The sequence below is a fragment of the Phyllobates terribilis genome, unplaced genomic scaffold (assembly GCF_046119375.1).
Source record: "Phyllobates terribilis strain yellow unplaced genomic scaffold, ASM4611937v1 Scaffold_2__4_contigs__length_985480577, whole genome shotgun sequence".
Classification (NCBI taxonomy): Eukaryota; Metazoa; Chordata; class Amphibia; order Anura; family Dendrobatidae; genus Phyllobates; species Phyllobates terribilis.
In genome coordinates, this window is record NW_027362762.1 from 345518230 (window position 1) to 345544442 (window position 26213).

Below are 26213 nucleotides of genomic sequence, written 5' to 3' on the forward strand. Positions count from 1 at the left end.
TTGAAGAACTGAAATAAATTAACTTTTTGATGATATTCTAATTTAGTGAGATGCACCTGTACCTCTCTTCTGGTACTATACAGGGAGCAATATTTTTCCAATAATCCTTTTTCCTTTGGTGCTGCAACACCGTGGCTCAGGAGAGTCGAAATGTCCTGTTTTTAGTTGCCTAAAGCACTGTATTATTTTCTATGTATCTTGTGAAGCTATACCTACAGCGGGCAGTGAATTTGCCTATATGTATTAAGGGATCCACCCTAATCTACTTGCACATCCACTCAATAGACTCTAGGTGCACTAGAAATTATTTCTATCCCACAAAATACAACATCATAATTTAGTTAATGCCAAAGGGTAAGGAATGGATGGTCTAAAGGTACGGGGGTATAATGAGCCCCACGCGTATTGCCAGTCAGGCTGTAACTTCTCCAGGTCAAGCATGATGTAATGCACACGCCCGGACTGACTGGCGTGTGCGTGTTTATGTAGTGATTCCACTGTGCCATGAACCGGAGAGTGCCTGGAGGGGCGTAACTAAGTATCTGCCCGATCCGACCAAGGTCGCACGACGGCATACGACGCCAGTGCACCAGGGAGGAACCGAGCAGAGGAACCAGGGTCTACTCCAGGTCAGACTCCGGACACGGCTGTTGACCCACACCGGGGAATACTGGAACAGGCAGACTAGAGCGCAGGCTGGGTAGGGTCCAGTACAGACTGGGAGACAAATTCGAAACCGCAGACGCGGCAGACAGGGCCGAGCAAAGCGAAAACCGCAGACGCGGCGGACAGAGCCGAGCAAAGCGAAAACCGCAGACGCGGCGGACAGAGCCGAGCAAAGCGAAAACCGCAGACGCGGCGGACAGAGCCGAGCAAAGCGAAAACCGCAGACGCGGCGAACAGAGCCGAGCAAAGCGAAAACCGCAGACGCGGCGGACAGAGCCGAGCAAAGCGAAAACCGCAGACGCGGCGGACAGAGCCGAGCAAAGCGAAAACCGCAGACGCGGCGGACAGAGCCGAGCAAAGCGAAAACCGCAGACGCGGCGGACAGAGCTGAGCAAAGCGAAAACCGCAGACGCGGCGGACAGAGCTGAGCAAAGCGAAAACCGCAGACGCGGCGGACAGAGCTGAGCAAAGCGAAAACTGCAGACGCGGCAGACAGAGCTGAGCAAAGCGAAAACCGCAGACGCGGCGGACAGAGCTGATCAAAGCGAAAACCGCAGACGCGGCGGACAGAGCTGAACAAAGCGAAAACCGCAGACGCGGCGGACAGAGCTGAACAAAGCGAAAACCGCAGACGCGGCGGACAGAGCTGAGCAAAGCGAAAACCGCAGACGTGGCGGACAGAGCTGAGCAAAGCGAAAACCGCAGACGCGGCGGACAGAGCTGAGCAAAGCGAAAACCGCAGACGCGGCGGACAGAGCTGAGCAAAGCGAAAACCGCAGACGCGGTGGGAACAGGGCTCTGTTCACACGGAACAGACTAGAAGGGAAAGGCAGAACCAGATACCCACAGGGTACTTGCAGAGAAGTAGCGAGTGGACCACAAACTCACAAACGGAAGTACAGTGACAACGAGCAGGAGTTAGGTACGAGTTCAGACTCTGCAGAAAAAGGAAGGGAACGGACATAGAGGCAAAACAGGTAAAGGATAGGAGAGAGTTCAGACTGGAACTGAGTGTACGGAGGAGACCGACACTGCAGCGGAATACAGGAGCGGGTCTGGGAATACGGCCCCTAGAAGGCGGGAGGAACAGGCTAGGAGCATGTTCAGACAGGACAGACAAGATACAGGAACGGATCTAGGTAATCGGCCCCTAGAAGGCGGGAGGAACAGGCTAGGAGCGTGTTCAGACAGGCCTGGAAATACAGCCTCCAGGATAGGCAGACAAGAGAACACAGACAGGACTCAGTTCAGACACGGGAACTGATACCGCAAGGCAGGAGACATAGATAGGACTCAGTTCAGACACGGGAACTGATACCGCAAGGCAGGAGACAAAGACAGAACTCAGTTCAGACACGGGAACTGATACCGCAAGGCAGGAGACAAAGACAGGACTCAGTTCAGACACGGGAACTGATACCGCAAGGCAGGAGACATAGACAGGACTCAGTTCAGACACGGGAACTGATACCGCAAGGCAGGAGACAAAGACAGGACTCAGTTCAGACACGGGAACTGATACCGCAAGGCAGGTAACATAGACAGGACCTGGCATGTCAGAGACAAAAGCCAACTGACAAGGCAAGATGCTCAGGCATCAGTTAATTGGGGCAGCTGATTTAAATACCAGGTGATAGACAGCAATAGGCTGAGGACGCACAAGGGGTGTGCCTGCAGCAGGTACAAAAAGCAGGAAGTGATCGGGCGCCGCCCTTAAGCAGCAGACACAGAAGCAAACAGACAGCATGGAGGGAAGCCAGAGAGACACCCTGGACTGGAGATCAAGTACGCGCTCTTGCACAGTGGGAGATGGACCACTATGCAAGGACGCCGCCAGGTATGTTACAGTACCCCCCCTTACGCCCCCTCTTCTTCAGGCCTGCCAGAATGTTCCGCAGGGAATTCGAGGGCCAATCCTTTACTTCAAGGAGATCACTTCCACTGTCCACTGGAGAAACTGGTCTCATCTGCGTAGCTAGGATGCTACCTCCTATCTAGCCATCCTCAGCAACAGACGAAACGGGTGGAGTACCAGGAACAGCACACAAGGAAGTCTCTCTCCACTTATTATCAGGTAGCACCCCAGAGGGTTCAGGAGACAACTGGAAGTCATCCGCCGGGTTGGAGGAGTGCAGAGACTCGGGGGTAACCTCTGCTTCGGAGTACACTAGGTCAGACTCGCTGGATGAAGCGGGCGAGGTATCAGGTACCGAATATAGAAGAGTACCTGTCCATTCGTTATCAGGTAGCACCCCGAAGGGTTCAAGAGACAACTGGAGGTCCTCCGCCTGGTCGGAGGGGTGTAGAGACTCGGGGGTAACTACCACTTTGGGGTACCCATTGTCAGGCTCACAGGACGAAGCGGACAAAGTATCGAGTACCGGGTGTAGAGAAGTCCCTCTCCATTTGTCATCGAGTGGTATCCCGGAGGATTCAGGAGGCAACTGGGGGTCCTCCGCCAGGTAGTAGAGGTGCACAGACTCTGAGGTAACCACAGCTTTGGAGCATCCTTGGACATGCACACCGGTTAAAGTGGGTGAAGCATCTGATGCCGGGTGCAGGAAGTTCTCCTGTGTGGAGTCTGGATGGGCAGAAGTCTCTTCGGGCAGGAGAACTGGTGCACTACCCACGCACATTTCCCGTTGGGGCTTCTCCGGGATACAGGGAGATGAAGCTTCAGTAGGGACTTCAAGGTTGGGGTCAGGAGGTCTCAGGGAGGACAGACCCTGGCGTGACGGCTTGCCTCTACGTCTAGCACGTCTGGACTGCCTCTTGAGGTTGGGAGAAGTATTCCGGAAAGCGTAGTCACCCTGTGAGGATTCTGGGTGGGCAGTAGTCTCATTGGGCTGGAGGACTATTGCGCTACCCACACACATTACCCATTGGGACTGCTCCGGGATATTGGGAAGTGAAGCTTCAGCAGGAGCCTCCGGGTTAGGATCATCGAAGACCATTAGAAAGGCCACTAGGAAGGCCATTAGGTCCAGGAGGATCGGATCCTGTGTTTCATATAGGGGGTTGATCCATTCCAAGGCATCACCCGCCAGGTAAGACATAATGAATGCCACCTTAACCCGATCGGTGGGAAAACATAGAGGGTAGAACTTGAAGTGTAGCATGCATTGCTCCACAAATGCACGACTTTGTCTTGGATCCCCATAATAACGTAGCAGATCCGCAGGAACGAGAGCAGATAGATCCATCTGGACGGGTGCGTAATTCGCCTGGAACTCAGCTAAAGGGAAAAAAAAAAAATAAAAAAATTATTTATTTATTTATTTTAATGCATGTATTCGCTGGAAAACTTCTCAGAGAGCGAAGGCCGTGGGGCTCAATGGGAACCATGGCCTGAGCATGCTGTAATGCACACGCCCGGACTGACTGGCGTGTGCGTGTTTATGTAGTGATTCCACTGTGCCATGAACCGGAGAGTGCCTGGAGGGGCGTAACTAAGTATCTGCCCGATCCGACCAAGGTCGCACGACGGCATACGACGCCAGTGCACCAGGGAGGAACCGAGCAGAGGAACCAGGGTCTACTCCAGGTCAGACTCCGGACACGGCTGTTGACCCACACCGGGGAATACTGGAACAGGCAGACTAGAGCGCAGGCTGGGTAGGGTCCAGTACAGACTGGGAGACAAATTCGAAACCGCAGACGCGGCAGACAGGGCCGAGCAAAGCGAAAACCGCAGACGCGGCGGACAGAGCCGAGCAAAGCGAAAACCGCAGACGCGGCGGACAGAGCTGAGCAAAGCGAAAACCGCAGATGCGGCGGACAGAGCTGAGCAAAGCGAAAACCGCAGACGTGGCGGACAGAGCCGAGCAAAGCGAAAACCGCAGACGCGGCGGACAGAGCTGATCAACGCAAAAACCGCAGACGCGGCGGACAGAGCTGAGCAAAGCGAAAACCGCAGACGCGGCGGACAGAGCTGAGCAAAGCGAAAACCGCAGACGCGGCAGACAGAGCTGAGCAAAGCGAAAACCGCAGACGCGGCGGACAGAGCTGAGCAAAGCGAAAACCGCAGACGCGGCGGACAGAGCTGAGCAAAGCGAAAACCGCAGACGCGGCGGACAGAGCTGAGCAAAGCGAAAACCGCAGACGCGGCGGACAGAGCTGAGCAAAGCGAAAACCGCAGACGCGGCGGACAGAGCTGAGCAAAGCGAAAACCGCAGACGCGGCGGACAGAGCTGAACTAAGCGAAAACCGCAGACGCGGCGGACAGAGCTGAACAAAGCGAAAACCGCAGACACGGCGGACAGAGCTGAGCAAAGCGAAAACCGCAGACGCGGCGGACAGAGCTGAGCAAAGCGAAAACCGCAGACGCGGCGGACAGAGCTGAGCAAAGCGAAAACCGCAGACGCGGCGGACAGAGCTGAGCAAAGCGAAAACCGCAGACGCGGCGGACAGAGCTGAGCAAAGCGAAAACCGCAGACGCGGTGGGAACAGGGCTCTGTTCACACGGAACAGACTAGAAGGGAAAGGCAGAACCAGATACCCACAGGGTACTTGCAGAGAAGTAGCGAGTGGACCACAAACTCACAAACGGAAGTACAGTGACAACGAGCAGGAGTTAGGTACGAGTTCAGACTCTGCAGAAAAAGGAAGGGAACGGACATAGAGGCAAAACAGGTAAAGGATAGGAGAGAGTTCAGACTGGAACTGAGTGTACGGAGGAGACCGACACTGCAGCGGAATACAGGAGCGGGTCTGGGAATACGGCCCCCAGAAGGCGGGAGGAACAGGCTAGGAGCGTGTTCAGACAGGACAGACAAGATACAGGAACGGATCTAGGTAATCGGCCCCTAGAAGGCGGGAGGAACAGGCTAGGAGCGTGTTCAGACAGGCCTGGAAATACAGCCTCCAGGATAGGCAGACAAGAGAACACAGACAGGACTCAGTTCAGACACGGGAACTGATACCGCAAGGCAGGAGACATAGATAGGACTCAGTTCAGACACGGGAACTGATACCGCAAGGCAGGAGACAAAGACAGAACTCAGTTCAGACACGGGAACTGATACCGCAAGGCAGGAGACAAAGACAGGACTCAGTTCAGACACGGGAACTGATACCGCAAGGCAGGAGACATAGACAGGACTCAGTTCAGACACGGGAACTGATACCGCAAGGCAGGAGACGTAGACAGGACTCAGTTCAGACACGGGAACTGATACCGCAAGGCAGGTAACATAGACAGGACCTGGCATATCAGAGACAAAAGCCAACTGACAAGGCAAGATGCTCAGGCATCAGTTAATTGGGGCAGCTGATTTAAATACCAGGTGATAGACAGCAATAGGCTGAGGACGCACAAGGGGTGTGCCTGCAGCAGGTACAAAAAGCAGGAAGTGATCGGGCGCCGCCCTTAAGCAGCAGACACAGAAGCAAACAGACAGCATGGAGGGAAGCCAGAGAGACACCCTGGACTGGAGATCAAGTACGCGCTCTTGCACAGTGGGAGATGGACCACTATGCAAGGACGCCGCCAGGTATGTTACACATGACTTTCTCTAGAGGTCTCTTTTTTCATTTTCCTTTTCGGTTTATTATACCTTGGCCATATAGTACATAGAGCCCAGTTCTCTGGATCAGTGGGGTGCCCAGGAGTTGAACCCCACCAATCCAGGAGTAATCATCTAACCCCTTTATGAGCGATAACTTTTACATATTGGGATAAGCCTTTTAAAGTTGTTTCTGGGAGACTATTTCTTTGTCAAAAACATTTTGTTTATCAAAAACTAGATAATGTGTGGGCTTATATGTACTTGGCGAGGGTATATACTGTATGCAAATAGCAAGTATGTGTACAACAGTACCAGATCGAAATGTATTGGCATCATGTTGAAGGTGATACAGTTCAGTGTCACTAGCTAGACATCCAGGGCTTCCACGCAAAGGTCCAGGTCGCCTCCGTCTCTCTGGATCTTAGGTACTAGCAATGCTCCGGTTTATGTCCATGGGTAATATAACAATTTATCATTTCTAAAGTTAATTCCAAAACTATACAGTGGTCTAAGGAACAGCAATAGGCAGAAGCATTCTCCAGCCAGTTGTTCAGGAACCACATATACATCTGAAATGTAGCTCTATAGTTATTGGCATCTGAAAATAACTTTGTTCACTAATGATATTAGGAATGTTACACTATTATTGAAACCTATAATCTGAACTACATAATTGACAGTTAAGACCAAACTATATCTTTAAAACTTGGCTCCTGGGTCTGGAACATTTAGACTCTTTTCACTCTTGAACTGAACATAATGGATATTTGACGAAACATGACAGAATTCTCACGTACTTTGAACCTAAAACCTTTCTTTGAAGTCTTGTATCTTGTGTTTTAGACACTTTGTACACCTTTGCCGACAAAGGGTTTAGACTTGCTAAAAAAAAGTTTGTCAGTAAATGTTCATGGCCTAATGTGTAACCTGATATGCTAAAAAATGTGACAACGTTTCGGCACAAATTTTTGCAACAAAGTAAACAACTGATTTGTGGTGTAAACAAGAATGAGAAATATGCCAGATTTATGAAACTACATGAACTACTAAGGTAAATCTGGTGCATTTCATGACTTCTGTTTGGATTGTCTAAGATATAGTATTTATACTATTTTCTTTTCCTTGGAATTTTCTTTTTGTTTTTCTAATTTGTTTGTATTGGCAACAGCATGCAAATGTCAAAAAATTCTATTGTAATTCCAGTTATATCAGTAAAGTTTTTCACATATACTTTATCTTTCATATGTAGCTTGTGTCCTCATTACCATCAAATGCTCTTAAAGACTGGTATCTCCATTATCTATATGTTAGGCTTCTGGGGAATAGTCCTTCATCTCTGTTGTGTCCAATAGAGCATGTCATGATTTTTCTTTCTGAAGAAATTTTTATGGTTTTCAACAGAACAAAAACCTTTCTATGCCTCTTTATGAAAGTAAAGTCATAATGGGGGTACACTAGAGACCCATGGACCTTTATAACAGTCCTATTATTGGTCTATACAAAACCGAGCCATAATAACACTGTGTGTATGAACACTTAAAGGGAATCGGTCAGCATGTTTTTATGTAATCTGAGGTCAGGGTGAGATAGGGGTTAAAACACTGAAATCAACCATATGCCACTTATCAAGTTGTGTGCTGTATTTTCTTATATCACTAGGACATATTCATTGCTGTGACTAGCTGGCGTTTTCCTCTTGTTCCAACTTCGCCACCTCCTGGGATAAGTAGCTCTCTGTCTATAGACAATGTACATAGAGAGTGTGGTGTGGGCGGGGTTAGCTTTCTCAGCTCTGCTTCATGATACATCTAAGAATTCTGATTGTTTCATAACTGCTGCACTCAGTAAACTAAGTGACACATCTTTGGAATCAGGGTCTCTATTCCTACATTATGCCGCATTTAGATGAGGTAGCAAAAATTTGGTGACAGATTCCCTGTAATTGTGAGTATAGCCATATATTTAGGCAAAGTATGGCATGCAATAGAGCAGCAGGTTGAATAAACATCATATAACTTGGGTCTGTGGTCATGTGCAGGTCCCACTCAAACACCAACTGCTTCACAAATTTTGTTGGTCAATATACAATATTAGACCCCCAAATTAATTCAGACCAGACCTCAAAAAAAGACCATAGATTTTAAGGCCACGATTCATCAAAGTGATTTCTGGTGTAAGTGGTTTTGAAAAGTTGCAACATTTTTGCACAATGTGGAGTTGCATGAAAAGTTGCCAATTTTGGTGTTTTCATACAAGTTTTTCCTATCTCTGCCAAAATGAGCGGAGCTGGGCTGAGATGGAGATGGAATGGTAGCGTGACGCCACAGATCATCTAATTTGATGACAAACAGTAATGCACCTTACTCCCAAAGTCTTTCTCCAGTCCTCAGCTGAAGTAAGATTTGCGGCGAGGCCCACAGAGGCGCACGCTACTTTTCAATCGTACCTGATTCACTAAGACGCATGTGTCTTTTAATGACTCAGGTGTCTCTGACTCCAGCATGGCCAATGACCAATACTGATGTGGACAATGCTGGCCTTGATAAAATTTAGACCAGACCAGACCAGACTGCTGAAATTAATTTAGACCCCATACTGAATCCCTACTATTAATAAGACCACCCCCAGTCCCTATAATGAATCAAACTCCAGACGAGCCCCTAAAACTAGTTCAGATACCAAACTCCTAAATTAATTCAGATCCCAGATCACTGAATCGGACGGAAAAAAAAAATATACACTTTCCACTCTCGGCTCCTCCTTCTCTTTCAGGCACCTTCACTTAACAAATAAAGTTGTGTAAATTAGCCTGAAGGATCCCTTTTGGATCATCTAATTTCATTGTTGAAACTTCTTATGCCCATGTTTTCTGCACACAATGTCCAGACACTGCACAACGCCAATCCTACTGCAGGAGATACTTGTCCCCGATGATAGTTTTGCTTCTGATAGAAAACCTGCTATGTAGTTATAGATGCATTGGAGGAAAGTCTGCACTCCTACAGTGCATTCATGGTGGGACATCTGCCCAGTCCGGACAGCTGGCATTCCTGATCCTGGGTCAGACTGTGATCCAGCAGAATCCCTACAATATGCATGCATGCCTTTATAAAAATGTGGAGGTTTATGGAGGTACAGCAGTGCTCATAAATGTGTATGTGTGGTGTAGCATGTAGAATTCAGAGTCATTGTCCTAAGGCAAATGTCATTGCATGCTGGGAGCTGTAGTTTTGAAACAGCTGGAGACCTTCAATTTTTTGGGCTGATTCATCAAACAGCTTATAGTACCTAGAATTCTCAGATAAAACTATATGAAACTTCATTTTTTTCTGGAGGCTTTATGCCAGTCCCAGTCAGAGCCAATAACTATTTTTTAAGTGGGTGGAGCTTAGTCAGGAAGGGGCGTGGCCTGTCAAACAAATTGATCAATATTTACACCTCAAAAGTGGCCTAAATTATGAAGGAAATGTAATCCAGTCAATGTACCAAATTCATTAAGAGGCGTACACCTATTACTGACGTTGGTGCATCTTACTCCAACACACAACATCAAGAATGGTGCACACGTATCATTCACGATGAATTGGGACCTTGGAGTCTATGGAACTTTGAAGTCAGACAGTAACACAACAGTCACATTTCATTCATTTCAATGTAACACATCAAAGTCTCCGTTTAGCACTAGCTTTATTGAAGATTCAATTAATGGACTCATTTATAAAATACAATGTAAAACTAACCAGGTACACTTCTATTAATATCTCTAGAATGTTACGTGCCGCTGCTGGTGCCGCTTGCGATAGTTTCATTGGCTTTCATAATGTCTTTGATGATTAATATTGCACAATGTGCAATAAAACGCAAAAAAGGTAAGTACTTAAAATTTTCACCATTTACTAAGATTCTTGTTTGTTGTTAATGTATAGTAACATAGGAGACATGTTTTATAGTTCAGAGACAGCAAAAAAAAACTATGGTCATGTGGCAAACTTGTAACAAATCTGCAACAACATTTTGCATTTCACCGTTACCCAACAAAGGGTCAAAATTGCAGTAAATGATGCACAACAAAAGTCTATATATAACTGCAGCCTAAAGCAGCGATCATACAGATCATAGAATGGGATTCTTTTTTTTCACATAACTTTATGTACATGCATAAATAGAGACAGAAGAACAGTGAAAAAACGCTGAAAAAACGCAGGAAAACCTGCATTTTTGACGCAGCTGTTTTCCTGCCAGAGAAAAGTTGTCAGCAGATTTGCCGCAGATTTAGCTGCAGAAAACAACACAACGTGTGTGAACATAGCCTTTTGGTATGTGCACACATATTTGCAGCAGAAATTTCTGTACCATTCTTGCATCTCTTGGCAGGAAAAATGATGCATAAAATACACACGTTTTTTACATTGGTTTTTGGTGCAGATTTTTCCCCACTTATTAGTATGGGTGAAATGTGCAGCAAAAACCCTGAAAGAAATGACATGCGTCAGATTTAGATCTGCTCCATATCTACAAGGAAAAAATAATCAACGTGTGCATGAGACTTCAGGAATCTCATTTACTTTGCTGGTACTAGGAAATCCTGCAGGTCCTGTGACAAAACTGTGCAGAAAAAGCGTGTGCAGACCCCAACATGTATGTTTTTAAAGGGCTAAATTGTGTGGTAGAGCATGCTTTTTAATTTGCCAAGAAACAATAACTAGATATTACCTGATAAATATCCACATCCATACTGAAAACAAGATCAGACCGGGGGTGTCCTGACTCCTGACATTGTCCCTCAATGATGCACCCTAAAGATAAGCCCTGCCTGACCATGGAGTTTGGCACCCTAGATAAAGCAGGCAAGTTATTGGGCCCCCTCTCATCGTCGTCTGACCCTAGGTAGTCCTGATTAAAGTAAGTCTCCAATGGCAGTGTACCTGAAAAAAAAGAGGACAGAGCATCTAACAATATGGAGCTAAAGTCTGGTCCTGCCCAATATATAGTCAGGTGTATATATAACCCCCAATATTCATAAGTGCTCAAACAACTACACAATATATGTTGTATGGAGAAAGCGTCAGTGCATATAGTAAAGTGCAAATTGTGCTTAATCCAACTAATATATAGGTATACACCTGTATCTTTAAACCCTTATGGGGTGATAGAAAAGAAACAAAATCGTTCCCAGACCAGATGCAAAAGTTACTTCAATAAGAAGGAGCCCATATAGCTATCAAAGTGCTATAAACTCAACACGTTTCCCCATTCATACTGGTCTATGAGGAGGAATTAGAAGGTAGTCCATAATGGGCAGTTTTCTGGAGTCATGAGGCCAAAGTTGGAAGAGGTTGAGCAGGCTTTTTAATTTGCCAAGAAACAATAACTAGATATTACTTGTTAAATATGTATGCCTAAAGACTACTATTTTCACCTATCTTTGCCTCATAGAATGCAATATTATCCTTTTTTTTCTAATTCTACATATACTATAGGCTCAGCCAATAACATGGTATGAAGCAGTCTAAGGCTTATATTTGCTTTGCTTATCAGTTACTGTCTTGTTCCTAGAAGCCCAGCAATCTGTGGGGTAACCCTGTAGCAAGAGTTTAATTTCTGTGTAGTGATATTAAAGGGAACTTGTCATAAGATTCATGCTGCACGAATCATGGCCTGCATGAATCAGACACTGGCTGTGTGATTGCAGATACGTATGTTTTATTCTGGAACTCTGTGGAGTTTCAGAGTAAACATACTTTGAAAAAGCCTTCTGGGAACTATGGACTCGATTAATTTAGTCTAGCATTTTGCCTGCCAGTCTTAATGAAGGGGACTGCTGGGGTAAGATGAGGATCACTCATTAAGAGATGCACACCACTTAATGAATTAGGCGCATCCTATAACTGGAGTACATTTCTGGCAAAATATACATCACTAAAGTAAATCTTGATTAATTTGTTGGTCGGACTTCGGCATGCCCCATCCCTCCCTAGCTCTGAGCTTTGCACATATTGGCAAAGCTAGTCAAGGCTGGCTTAAATAAAAAACAAAAGTCGCTACGATTTTGCTCAAGATTGAAGGTGTTTAACTTTAGAAAACTGGCGAAAACACCTTCATGAATCATTCTCTATGTTTTTTAGGCTGACTAGTCCTATGTGGTCACCAGTTTGCTCCTCCCACTCTAATTCTGTTGACTGACAGGTCTTTCCCTATCTACATACATAGAGAGAAACCTGGCACTCAACTGGAACAGGGCAGGGAGAAGCCGATGCGCTGGGGACCGGTTTTGGATCAGTCAGCTGAGACACATAGGGGCAGATTCATTAAGACTGGCATTGCGCATGGCAATCTTAATGGAGAGCTCACTGGAATACGATGCACCAAATTTGTTAAGAGGAGCATACCAATTAATGAATTTCGCACATCTTGTGGGATACAGGACTGGAGTAGCATTTCTAGGGTAAAAAATGCTGACATTTTTGGTGAATTTGACACACAGGAATAGCCATGCCATGTCCGGCTCCGGCTCCTCCCCAGCTCTGACAAAAATCACTAACATTTTGCGACTTTTCAAAGCATTTTACACCATAGTTCCAGGCTGGCTTTTTCAAAGTACGTTACTCTGAAACACTACAGTGTTTCAGAATAAAACATACCCGGCTGCAATCGTGTAGCCAGTGTCTCACTGATGACAGGTTCTCTTTAAAATAATTGCAGTGTCTGTGCAATGCATGGCTGTTCGAAGTTTTTTGGAGCTTGAAAGGCTTTAATTGGCTTGTTGATAGTTAAGCAAAAGTGCAGACACCCTTCTAATAACTTAGAATTTGTCAATCAAGTATTTACAAATAACTTTTTGCAACCTGACAACCTTTTTAATATCTAAATGCATTATCCCCCTTTTTATTCTCTTTTTTCATGTACATAGCAAAAGCCATGAAATATAGCAGCCAGGGCACAATAAGGTATGTATTGGTGGCTATTTCAGTGTTTCATTTAAAGCTTGTGTACATGACCTTATACAAAAAACTTCAGAGGTTCATCCAGAAAAATGGGACAATGTTATGTGTGTGCAGTCTGTGCTTTTACTCAGCAGCTATTAATCATTTAAAGGACCATTTACAATTTCCTATGTTTCAAAATGGCACTGTGTCCGTAAAATCAGAGCTATACTGTGTCTCTGTATGGCATCCGATTTTTTTCTTGTACCCATAGACTTGAATGAGTGGGTCTCATCCGATTTTCGAAAACCCGTGCATGCTGCAATTTTTTTCACACACACATTCGGTCAGTGAAAAAAATCTGCATTGCCTCATCGAATAACATTGGTCCAAGTGTGATCCGATTTTTTTAACGGATAACACTCGGACCGAACATACAGTCGTGTGAACGAGCACTTAGTACTTGATATTTCTATTTAACAGTCTGATATGTAATGAGGACATAGTTACATAGGTTGAATAAAGACTCAGGTCCATTAAGTTCAACCTTTCTCCAATTATACATTCTTTATCACTAAATTATCTATATCTCACAATGCTATTTCAGTTGAGGAAATCGTCCAGCCCTTTTTTAAAAGCTGTTATAGTAGCGGCCATTACTATCTCTTGTGGTAGGGCATTTCAATCTGACTTTTTACATAGAAAAAACACATTTAAAGAAGCCCTCCCATGACATATTTATTCTTCTGAATCTAATCTGTGTATATGTTTATGTAATGTAGTGAATGTATTAATATACTCACCTACCACTGCCTTCTCCTTGATCCAGTGCCGCTCAGATCTTCTTCTGAGTGATGTCGCCGCTGTTCAGACTCTCCCGCTCAATCAATGCCCTATGCATGAGCCGGAAGTCTCTTTTATGTCTATGGAGTCACTTCCGGGTCACGCACAGCACAGTGTGACCTGGAGAGTCTGATGAGTGGTGAGGTCACTGAAAAGAGCTCCGCTGAATACCAGAGAAGATGGCGGTAGGTGACTATATTAATGCACTGACACTACAGTACGGGCACATATACACAGATTTAGTGAAAAAAAACTTAATGGGAGGGCTTCTTTAAGAGTTTGTTTTAGAATTTCATTTGAATTATTTCCAAAAATATACCTCTGATGGAAAGCTGTTACATATCCCATTGGGTAGGTATACAGAGATTTATGTTGGCCATTGACCTTCACTGGTAAAAAATAAGTAATGTGCATTATGCCTTTTTTTACTGTCTTTCTTCAATGGAAAGTGCAGGAAAGCTACACTTTTCTGTACTGTCAAAAAAAGTTATGCCGATACTGAGCCGGACTATCTATGCTGGAAGGACACGAGTGGCAATGGGCATGTCACAAGTAAACGGTGGGGAAGACTCACCTCCAATATGTATAAAAAGAATATGTCAATATACAGATAGCTGTCATTCTTCTGCTATGTCTCTCAACCCCCTGTACATATGAATGCTCAGCTCGGTTCATGCGTTTCCAATAGAGATAGTGGAATAAGTTGCTGACGGACACCTCTGGCGGTGACTTATCTCCTGGGAGAACAAAAGCATCTGGACCCTGTCTGGAACTTTTTTTGCGACTTTTGGCACCAAAAGTCGCACATTGATGCCAAAAGTTGCAAAAATTGCACCAATATTTTGGCGTACTCAAAATTACACTGGAGTTGTGGGAACTTGAGTGAAGTTAAACCAAATTCAAGTCATAATTAATGTAAAAAGCTTAAACATCTGGAATTGCCAGATTACACTCATAAAGCGGAATATAAAAAAACAGGTGAGCACATCTAAAATAGATTAAAAAAAGCACCATTGGAATAATGAATTGGTCCAAACCAAAAAAAAGGCGTTAAATGCACAAAACTGTGCAAAAAAGGCAATGATGATTAATGAAGTTGTCCACTACTTTATATGAACTCCCCAATGTATCCCCCCGGGGCCTAGAAGTGTTTTTGTAAATACCTTGCGGTGCCTTTTCTGCCTCTGAGCGGCGCTATCGCTGGCCGCTCAGAGGCATCACGTGACCCATCACTGATGTCACGTCAAGTGAGTCGTTACATCAGTAACGCACTCCCGGCGGTGGACGCTGGGCTGTGGGCGGGGTTAACCCGTGTGTCACACCCAGCATCCCCTGCATGTCTTCCCAGTGAATGAGGAGAAGGAGAGCGTACGGTGGAACGTAGAAGAGGGACCCTCTGCTGCAGCCGGAACTTGACGTGACATCAGTGGATGTCAGAGCCGGCTGCAGCCGAGGGTCACGTTATGCCTGTGAGCGGCCAGTGATAGCGCCGCTCATAGGCAGAAAAGGCACCACAAGGTATTTAGAGAAACACTTATGAGCCCTGGGGGAATACATTGGGGGATCATATAAAGTAGTGGACTACCCCTTTAAGAGTCAAGATGTTTAAATTTGACATCATTTGTCAGGGGAGAGCCCACCAAACACTTTGGATGGTCAACTAGTCCTGCCAAAATCAGTCTGTTCAGCCTACTTGAATGTGTGTGGGGACTGGGGACATAAAGCCTCTCTCTTATTCTCCAGCTTAGCCCATAGTCCGCCTGCTTATAAGTAGATGGCATATAAGTGTATAGAGCAGTATAAACATTGAAGAGGCAGCAGTAATCGCGCAGGTGATGCCCCTATGGAACAGCTGATTGGTAAGGATGCAGAGAGCAAACAGATCTAATATTATTCGCCTTTAAAGATCCTAATCTTTCTACCTGGTCTGTAGAGAGTACCTATAGAGAGTAGTTTTGTATTAGCACTAAATTACTATAAATACTTGCAAAAGTTTGACATTATCACAAATTACACATTTTACATATGTTACAATAAAAAATACATATATATTTGAGTATCCCTTAATAAGGTAAATTATTTGAATCTAATTTTTCTGCAGTTTTGACCAGCAGTATATTGAAAATAATCCAATATATGGCAATCTCAGTCTTCCAATTCTTGGTAAGTAGATATCGTTTTTTTTTTTTTATTTCAAATTTGGTTCTTAGTAGATAAATATTATAGAAAGTAATAAAATGAAATACTGGCAAAACTGGAAGCAGAAATTGAAAAGTATTTCCTTTCCATAATGTACTACACCTTTAAATAAAAATAATAAAAATATTTTTTATTTAAATAGCGCCAACATATTCCACAGCACTTTACAATTAAGTAGGGACATATACAGATAATATAAACAATACAATGTATCACTTTTCAACAGTTACAGGAGGAGTGAGGGGCCTGCTTACAAGCTTATAATAAATAGTGAAGCAGTGGTCCTACTGTATTAGTGAGAGGTAAATATGGAAAATATGAACCTCTATTACATGTGCTTTCACAATAACTATTGCCCTTATTCATCAAGACCAGCGTTTTTCATGCTGGGCTTGATGAAGGTGCAGATGAATTGTGAGGCATCTGATTCATTAGGGGGCACCTGGAGGATGGGGGTTATCCTTGTACCTCTGAATGCTCCTGTGTGTACTGGTGTCTGCTGTAGGGGTCCTATATCCAGAAGCAATCCATCTTCCAGTGAACTTTAACAAGGCCGCTATATCAGCACACTGTAGGTCTTATTTTTGTTACTCCTCTTTATGTTTCACATGCATGAGTGTTAGCTGAAATGCTAGGTCTGCGGTAGTAACTATTTGTAGTATTATAAACTGAAACTTTTTAATAGAAAGAAATTGGTGAATTACTTATATTTTATATGTAAGATCTATAGCTCAAACACCAGATTTGCGGTGTTAGGCTGCGTGCCCACTATGCGTTTTTCAAGCGTTTTTGCCTTGGAATTTCCGCAGCGAAAACGCTTAAAAAATGCTTGGTAATGTGTGCCCCATGGTCCCCAATGATAATCCGCATGTGCTGTGCACATGCTGCGGAAATTTCCGCTGAGGATTATCATTGCGGAAAAATCCGCAACATGTCCATTATTTTTGCGGAAACGCAGCTTAATTGCCGCCATTGACTTGCATTTTTATTCTTTTTTTAACTATTAACTTGGTCACACTATATACAGTGGTGGCCAAAAGTATTGGCACCCCTGCAATTCTGTCAGATAATATTCAGTTTCTTCCTGAAAATGATTGCAATCACAAATTCTTTGGTATTATTATCTTCATTTAATTTGTCTTCAATGAACAAAACACAAAAAGAATTGTCCTAAAGCCAAATTGGATATAATTTCACACCAAACCTAAAAAAGGGGGTCGACAAAAGTATTGGCACTGTTAGAAAAATCATGTGATGCTTCTCTAATTCGTGTAATTAACAGCACCTGTAACTTACCTGTGGCACCTAACAGGTGTTGGCAATAACTAAATCACACTTGCAGCCAGTTAACATGGATTAAAGTTGACTCAACCTCTGTCCTGTGTCCTTGTGTGTACCACATTGAGCATGGAGAAAAGAAAGAAGACCAAAGAACTGTCTGAGGACTTGAGAAACCAAATTGTGAGGAAGCATGAGCAATCTCAAGGCTACAAGTCCATCTCCAAAGACCTGAATGTTCCTGTGTCTTCCGTGCGCAGTGTCATCAAGAAGTTTAAAGCCCATGGCACTGTGGCTAACCTCCCTAGATGTGGACGGAAAAGAAAAATTGACGAGAGATTTCAACGCAAGATTGTGCGGATGGTGGATAAAGAACCTCGACTAACATCCAAACAAGTTCAAGCTGCCCTGCAGTCCGAGGGTACAACAGTGTCAACCCGTACTATCCGTCGGCGTCTGAATGAAAAGGGACTGTATGGTAGGATACCCAGGAAGACCCCACTTCTTACCCCGAGACATAAAATAGCCAGGCTGGAGTTTGCCAAAACTTACCTGAGAAAGCCTAAAACGTTTTGGAAGAATGTTCTCTGGTCAGATGAGACAAAAGTAGAGCTTTTTGGGAAAAAGCATCAACATAGAGTGTACAGGAAAAAAAAGAGGCATTCAAAGAAAAGAACACGGTCCCTACAGTCAAACATAGCGGAGGTTCCCTGATGTTTTGGGGTTGCTTTGCTGCCTCTGGCACTGGACTGCTTGACCGTGTGCATGGCGTTATGAAGTCTGAAGACTACCAACAAATTTTGCAGCATAATGTAGGGCCCAGTGTGAGAAAGCTGGGTATCCCTCAGAGGTCATGGGTCTTCCAGCAGGACAATGACCCAAAACACACTTCCAAAAGCACTATAAAATGGTTTGAGAGAAAGCACTGGAGACTTCTAAGGTGGCCAGCAATGAGTCCAGACCTGAATCCCATAGAACACCTGTGGAGAGATCTCAAAATGGCAGTTTGGAGAAGGCACCCTTCAAATATCAGGGACCTGGAGCAGTTTGCCAAAGAAGAATGGTCTACAATTCCAGCAGAGCATTGTAAGAAACTCATTGATGGTTACCGGAAGTGGTTGTTCGCAGTTATTTTGGCTAAAGGTTGTGCAACCAAGTATTAGGCTGAGGGTGCCAATACTTTTGTACGGCCCTTTTTTGGAGTTTTGTGTGAAATGATCAATGATTTGATTTTTGCTTCATTCTCTTTTGTGTTTTTTCCTTGCAAGCAAATTAAATGAAGAGAATAATACCAAAGAATTTGTGATTGCAATCATTTTCAGGAAGAAACTGAGTATTATCTGACAGAATTGCAGGGGTGCCAATACTTTTGGCCACCACTGTAAATCCATGCCGGTTGCATGGATTTATATAGTGTGACCAAGTTGTCAAGCACTTTTCCAAGTGATGCTAAAATAAAATCGCTTGGAAAAGTGCTTGATAACCCGCATGCAAAAACGCTTCACAAACGCTTCTACCTGGCAGGAAAAACGCATGTACAATCCGCATGTAAAATCCGTATGCGTTTTTCCTGCCAGGGAGATGCAGAAAAAATAAGCAGCATTTCTGCATCGTGGGCACTTAGCCTTAGCAGAAACACCACACATTGCTTCTATTTATAGAGAGTTATTGATCATAAATACCTGTGTGCAAATTTGAATTATCTTGATTTTTGAAGGGATTAGCTGAGCAATTTTTATTGATTTATTTATCATTGCACTTTTTTTCTTCATGTCCATCCACTAGCTGTTTAGCGCGACAGTATCCAGTTTTTATCTTATAATTATATGCTGTGCATTTGAATAATTAATAGTCTTTTATCTTTCTGTTTAGAATCATGATAGTCAAACTTTGCAATTTGGATGTAGATACTTCACTGAAGACTTTGTCTATGAAAATCTAAAATGCAAATGTGAGGCCTAATTCAGACGTCCACTTTTCACGTACGAGTGCTACCATAGTTTTCACATATAACAATCATACATGTGATAGTCTATGGGGCTTTCACAGGACATATGATAGTCTATGGGGTGGAGTCATTTCTGATTTTGATCTGATGGTTGGATCAAAATGCAAAAGCAATGAAAGTCAATGGGTCCCTGAAAAAAGCGGACCGCACTCGGATGACATCAGAGTGTAGTCCAATTTTCACAGACTATAAGAAAGGAGAAGGTGCAGAAACTTTTTTTTTTCTTCCCATATGAGAAAAACTGATGCCACTCGGACCACACTCTGATCAAAATAATCGGTCTGTTTTTCTCGTACGTGGAAAATACTGACGTCTGAGTGAGGCCTAACTGTTATGTAATCCAAATGAAGTTAGCTAAATCCTAATTTTATGCTACAAGAATAGTTTGGTGAGAAACAAGAACCAATGGCATATGGCACCTCTAATAGAGCTGTACCAAGCAGCCCCTTGCCTCTAGACTACAAGCTCCTCTGCTATGACCTTTCACAGGTTACACATGGAAAACCCAAAGAAAACTACAGTGCACTATAAGTATATGGGGTATTTCACACTCAGTTCACACACTGCAGAAATAATCCACATGGATTTTCAAATGTGTAGCTAACTCTATCATACTTAAAAAGACTGGTTTTCACCATGGTCATTACAAAATGTGAAATAGTTGGTCAAATCTTCATAAGACTATGGGGAGGGGACCATCATAGGTGATCTTTGGGACCTTGAATTTTCTAGTTCTGCTCCTGCCATAGGCAAATGACCCAGATCCTATTGCAAACTTAAAATCCACATTATATTTTCAGTATAATATATAATATTTTTCATTTTAATATTTTATTATTTCAGAAAAAAACATGATGGTCAATGTTTAAGAAATGATAAAATGTTAATGCAAAATATATTAAAGGGAATCTGTCATCAGAGTTTTGCTACTCCATCTGAGAGCAGCATGACATAGGGGCAAAGACCCTGATTCCAGCGATGTATCACTTATTGGACTGCTTGATGACTTTTTGGTAAAACTATTATTTTATATGCTTCAGATCTAGCAGTTCTCTAAATGCTGAGCTCTGTATAGCCCTGCCCACACCACTGATTGACAGCTTTCTGCCCATGTATAATGTACAAGGAAAGCTGCCAATCAGTGGAGGGGCGGAGATATACAGAGCTCAGGAATATGGAGGACTACATGACAGCAGGATTACTAGTCCTCTACTGATAATTTCCTGCCTATAAAACAGTGCTTTTATCAAAACCTCAGCAAGCAGCCCAATAAGTGACACATCACTGGAATCACGATCTCGGTCTCTATCATGCTGCTTTCAAGTTAGGAAGAAAAGACAACTGGCAACAGATGTATTTAACAAACGAAACAATATTTGTCTCATCTGCACGACCCTAATGTAGGCCCTTTACCTTTGTGAATAGTCTTATTAGAGTTACAATAATCGACAAGTGAAGAAAAATAATCTGTAATTATTCATTGCTTTATTATGTTTTCAGAAAAATTGCCACATTGCCTTGTGAACACCAAATGTAAAAAAAAATCAGCTTGGAAGCATTATTCTTAGGGAGCTTTTTATTGAAATATAACATGTTAATTTTTAGAGAAATTATAGCAGTGATATGAGATGATGGTGATTTATGACAACTATATTTCTCTATAACATAGATCAGAATAATGATGAGTGCTGTTATGAACCAATGGCGAATCATCATGAAAGAAACATAGAGGAAAATCAGGTACTCCTTTCACTGTATATATTTTATGCATATTAATTACAACATCTGCTGTTTGGTTTAACTAATTAAATGTATCCTAATATACATTTCAGGAAAGGTCCACACACATTGCGCATAACCTTGTATAGTTCTTATGGGGTCTTTATAGGAGTGTATCATAATATGGCATCAATCTGTAATTCTGTAAAGTGCTAGTCACTAAAAAAAAAAAAAGAAAAACTGTATTTCCCACCCTTAATGCTATATAAAGTGCTTAGAATAAATGAGTACACCCCCTTTGAAAATTAAGATTTTAATCAATATGTCACTGAACACAAAAACAATTTCTAAAATTTTAACAAGATTGAGTTTCATAGAACATTTTTAACCTATAATATGAAAGTAAGGTTAATAATATTACTGTACTTTCATTACAAAATCTTCAGTTTTACTCAAATTATTTAATGCAAAAATGAACATACCCCAAATCAAAAACTAGTATTTTTTATGACCTGCATCATTTTTAAGGACAGCACCAAGTCTTCTAGGCATGGAATGAACAAGTTGGCGACACATCGCAACATCTGTATTTTTCCATTTTTCAAAAACGACCTCTTTTAGAGCCGGGATGCAGCATGGACACTGATGCTCAAGTTTTCTCTTCACAATTCCCCATAGGTGTTCCATTGGGTTCAGATCAGGAGACATGGCCACTGAATCACTTTCACCCTGTTCTTCAGAAATGCAACAGTGGCCTTAGATGTGTGTTTTGGAAAAGGGCACCGAGTAATGGTAGCATCTTCTTTTTCAATATAGAGCAGTTCATCTGTAAATCCACAATACCATCAATGAAATGTAGCTCCCCAACACCAGCATCACTCAAGCAGCCTCACATTAGGACACTGCCACCACCATGTTTCAATGTAGGCATCATGCATTTTTCTTTGTACTTCTCACCTTTGTGATGCTAACCAGTTTTGAAGCCATTAATAACAAAAACATCTAACTTGCTCTCCAGAGTATAGAGTCCATGTAGTCTTTATATTTTTCAGCATGGGTTCTGGCAAATTGTCCTGCTCAATCCGTTCTCCCTCGCCGGCAACTTTGAATTGAAAGACCTGCTGACGTCAGCGTCACGTGACCCGTCACATGACTCTGACGTCAGCGCAGGTCCTTCAACTCACTGCCAAGTGCCGGGAACCAAGCAGGAGCGGTGCGTGGGCCGACAGAAGGTAAGTATACATTTATTTTTTATTTTATTCTTTTTTTACAGATTTTTTAATGGTACCTGGGTGTGGATGAGACCCTCCTTTCCTCCACACTCGGGTACCATCCGCACATTAGAACGCGCCAATAGCGCAAGTACAAATGCAGTCTTGCAGAATTGGCGCGTTCTAATGCAAGTCAATGGCGGCGAAAACGCCGCGTTTACGCAAAATTAATTGACATGCTGCGGATTTTTGAGCGCAGCGTTTACGCTGCGGAAAAATCCGCATCATGGGCACAGCACATGCGCATTTCAATTGGTGAACATTGCTGCCCTTCTACCATGCGTTTTTAATGCGTTTCTGCGGCATTTCCGAAACTGCAAAAACGCCGTGGAAACGCATTAAAAACGCATCGTGTGAACTCAGCCTTAGCTTTGCTCCTAAGACTTTCATTGCAGTGTAATCATTTTTTCAATGAATGCATTTGTTAGAAAAATTACTTTTCTGGGTGTGCAAAATACCAAATCTTGTTTAGAAACAATGGCCCACATTTATGGCAGTATTTTGTAGTATGGTCTCCCATAGAAAATGTTGATTCTGAAAGGAAACTATGACAAATCTGTATGGAGCTGCACAGCCTGTTGAATACATCGAAGCAGACTGTGCAGGAAGAAGACATGGGTGCTCTCACCTGAAGAGGCGGTCACATACACATCTATACTGAGCAGGAAAGGCGGAGTGTAACGGGTCTGGGAGGTGGAACCTCTGTGCAACTATACAAGGGGGCAGTCCTTGTAAGGAAGCAGGTGGCTCCCAGGGAAGACGGGCAGGTAGTCACGGCAAGTGACAGGGACAGTCTCTGGGTAGAGGGGCAGGTAGTCACGGCAAGTGACAGGGACAGTCTCTGGGTAGAAGGGCAACGGGCTGGTGGCTGGTGAGCGCTCCCAGGTGAGCGGGCGAGAGTCTCTGGACAGGCAGGTGGTCACGGCAAGTGACAGCAGAACCTCCAGGTAGACTAGCAGACAGGTAGCGGGTGGACGCTCCCAGGTGAGCGGGCAAGAGTCTCTGGACAGGCAGGTGGTCACGGCAAGTGACGGCAGAGCCTCCAGGTAGGCTAGCAGGCAAGTAACAGGTGAGCGCTCCCAGGTGAGCGGGCAGGCTGGTCCATAGACAAACTGACAGGTGTCGGAGAGCAGACTGTCGGACCGCAGGCTTGCAAGCTGGTAAGTGGATATCAGGCAGGAATCAAGCAGGAATCTGGCAGATGACTGGCAGGTAACAGGCAGGAATCAGGCAGGTGACTGGCAGGTCACTGGCAACGGGACCTGAGGGCTGAAGCAGAGTGAAGGCTTTGCAACAACATTGCTCGGGCACCTCCATTTTGGAGGAGGTGCCTTATATATGGAGAGGTCCTCCGGCCATTGGTCGGGGACTCCTTAGGACGGCGCGCGCGGCCCCTTTAAGAGGGGGGAGCGCGCGCGCCCTAAGCACAGAGGCCGGGAAGCAGCGCGCGCTGCCAGCAGAGCGGGAGGAAGCCGCCGGGCACGGAGCGGAGAGGTGAGGGGAACGGCGTCCCTGCCTAGCAGGGGGCAGGGACGCCGACACTACACGGAGCTGGTCTATGCCTCTCCTTACTAGAAGAGAAGACAAGGGGCTGGACAGAGGAACAGGGAATACACAGGTGGGCCCCTGTGCAGGAGTGGGTCACCTACATGGGCAGTAGTTGGCACAATATGCTTAATTCATTATGTATGAAGACAAGATCTCTTAATTTATTTAACAAACTACCCAGCTTATTCTTACATAGGCAAATTTGTGAATGAGAGTAATGTAATATTTGCATATAGCTGAACAGTGGGCCCCCAGAGTCAATGTTACTGGTGGGCATTTGGCACTTCAGTCCGACACTGGGCCTGGGTAGTGTTAAAAGAGGAACGTTGGGGAACAAGTAACATGAGTATTATTTATTTATTATTGTCTTATAGCATTTGGGGAGTTTTTAAAAAAATGTTTTTGTTTTTTTTTTGTGGCTGGACAACCCATAAAAATGTTTTGCGTCATTTATTGTGTTGTTCATTATTTTAGCAGGTGGATCCAGAGGAACAGATGTGCTATGCAGATCTTGATCTCAATCCTAAAAGACCTGGTAAAAATCGAAAGAAAAAAGCAAAACCAAAGAGTATGCGGAGTTTTAAAGAGATGGACAGAGCGAATATTGAAGTCTTATCTAGATCCAGTATTTACCTGAACAGTGAGCAGCTTACAGCAGAATGTAGAGCTGAAGAAGAGCTGATTCACGATGACCCAGTGCGAATTTATCATTTGATGAAGGCAACAAAAAATGGATAACAGAGAAGAAAGTCAATCTCATTGATCAAATTAGAAGCCACAGAACTACGTGCAGAGTCCTATAGCTAAAATACCACTCTTCGATCAAACTCACATGTCCATTTTTCGCTAAGTTCTTGATTTGTGTGTCCGTTTTAGCCATCAGTTTCTCTAATATGGGAAAAAAAACTGATGGAGAATTCCAAAGTTTCTCCTACCACTGGGGAGTTAAAATTGAACAGCACAGAGATATACTTCGGATGCCTTCTGTGTGCAGTCCATTTTTTTAGGTTGGCAAATCGGACCAAAATAGGACATCATCCATTATTATGTGGACCAGCGGTCAGTAAAAAAACAATGAAATTTAAAGAGCTTCATAGAAAATAATATGTCAGTGTGCTGTCAGTGCAAACCACAGACAGCATACAACACCAAAAAAAAGAATAATTTGGAATGAATGAAATGTGGGGTCCAAAAATATTGTATTATATACAGTACATGAAAGGAATTTATGTACGTATTATTTATAAGCTTTGACCAAGGGCTGATAACTGCAGATTACAGTGTAGTAAGTAGAAGAACCATCACTGTATTATACGGCCCTCTACAGGCCTTGCTAAATGTTGACACTTGAACATGAATTAGTTAATTTATCTAGACAGGGGCAAACTGTTAGCCTGAAATCCTGAAATAGGAATTGTGTCATGTGAGATAGATACATATAAAAACAGGCAAGAGATCAATGTATAGATAACACGTGCCCTATAACACAGAGATGCAACTTTTCATAAATGTAAGAATGTGAATTGTGTCATGGAATGAACAGTGAAATGAAAACGGAATAATAACGTGTGTCCATCATAGGCGGCCCAGAAAAAGTGCTTTACCTCTAAACTGCAATATACTGTACAATAGGGACTAAAAAGTTAATAATTTATTCTTCTTTATTTAACGAGCAACCGTCATTTTAATTTTTATTCCATAACTCAATAGTACACATGAAAATAAGTAACTTTGTAATACATTTTATCAGGGCAATCTGTTTCATTCTCCTCCTGGACACATTATTCATTTTCAAAATTCCCAATTCATGGATACAATTTGTAATCAGTGAAGACAGATTGTTACATTACTGAGATAGAAAATGGGAGTTACTACTGATAAGATTCTGTGTAGATAGGAGGGAGGAGGAGGCAGGAGCTGTCACTAGCTCATCTCTCCACCCGTCTACATAGAACTGTATCTGTAGCAACTGTTATCTCAGTAATATACCAATCTATCTTCACTGAATACAGATTTTACCCAAGAATTGAGAATTTTGTAAATAAATAATGAATCCAGGAGGAGAAAGAGGCAAATTGCTCTGATAAAATAGATCACAAAGTTACTTGTATTCACATGTACTATTCATTTATGAAATAAAAATTAAAATGGTGGTTACACTTTAATGCCAAAATTATATATGCATTAAGCAGCTCTTACAATGCTGTTGAAGACAAATTATCAGAAAAAAAGAATGAAGTGATATGATAAT

The 26213-nt window shown here is 43.4% G+C and overlaps 1 protein-coding gene across 1 annotated transcript in view; it reads left to right on the plus strand.

The window, feature by feature from the left end:
- TRAT1 (T cell receptor associated transmembrane adaptor 1) overlaps nt 1-25649 on the plus strand; it is a 44408-nt gene extending 18759 nt beyond the window's left edge. The window contains exons 2-6 of the mRNA XM_073670445.1: nt 9941-10042; nt 13084-13120; nt 16041-16102; nt 21094-21164; nt 24437-25649. Of these exons, the coding sequence (XP_073526546.1) occupies nt 9941-10042; nt 13084-13120; nt 16041-16102; nt 21094-21164; nt 24437-24700 (536 nt within the window). The 3' untranslated portion in view covers nt 24701-25649. The remainder of the gene's footprint in view (nt 1-9940; nt 10043-13083; nt 13121-16040; nt 16103-21093; nt 21165-24436) is intronic.
- Nucleotides 25650-26213: the final 564 nt, after the last annotated feature.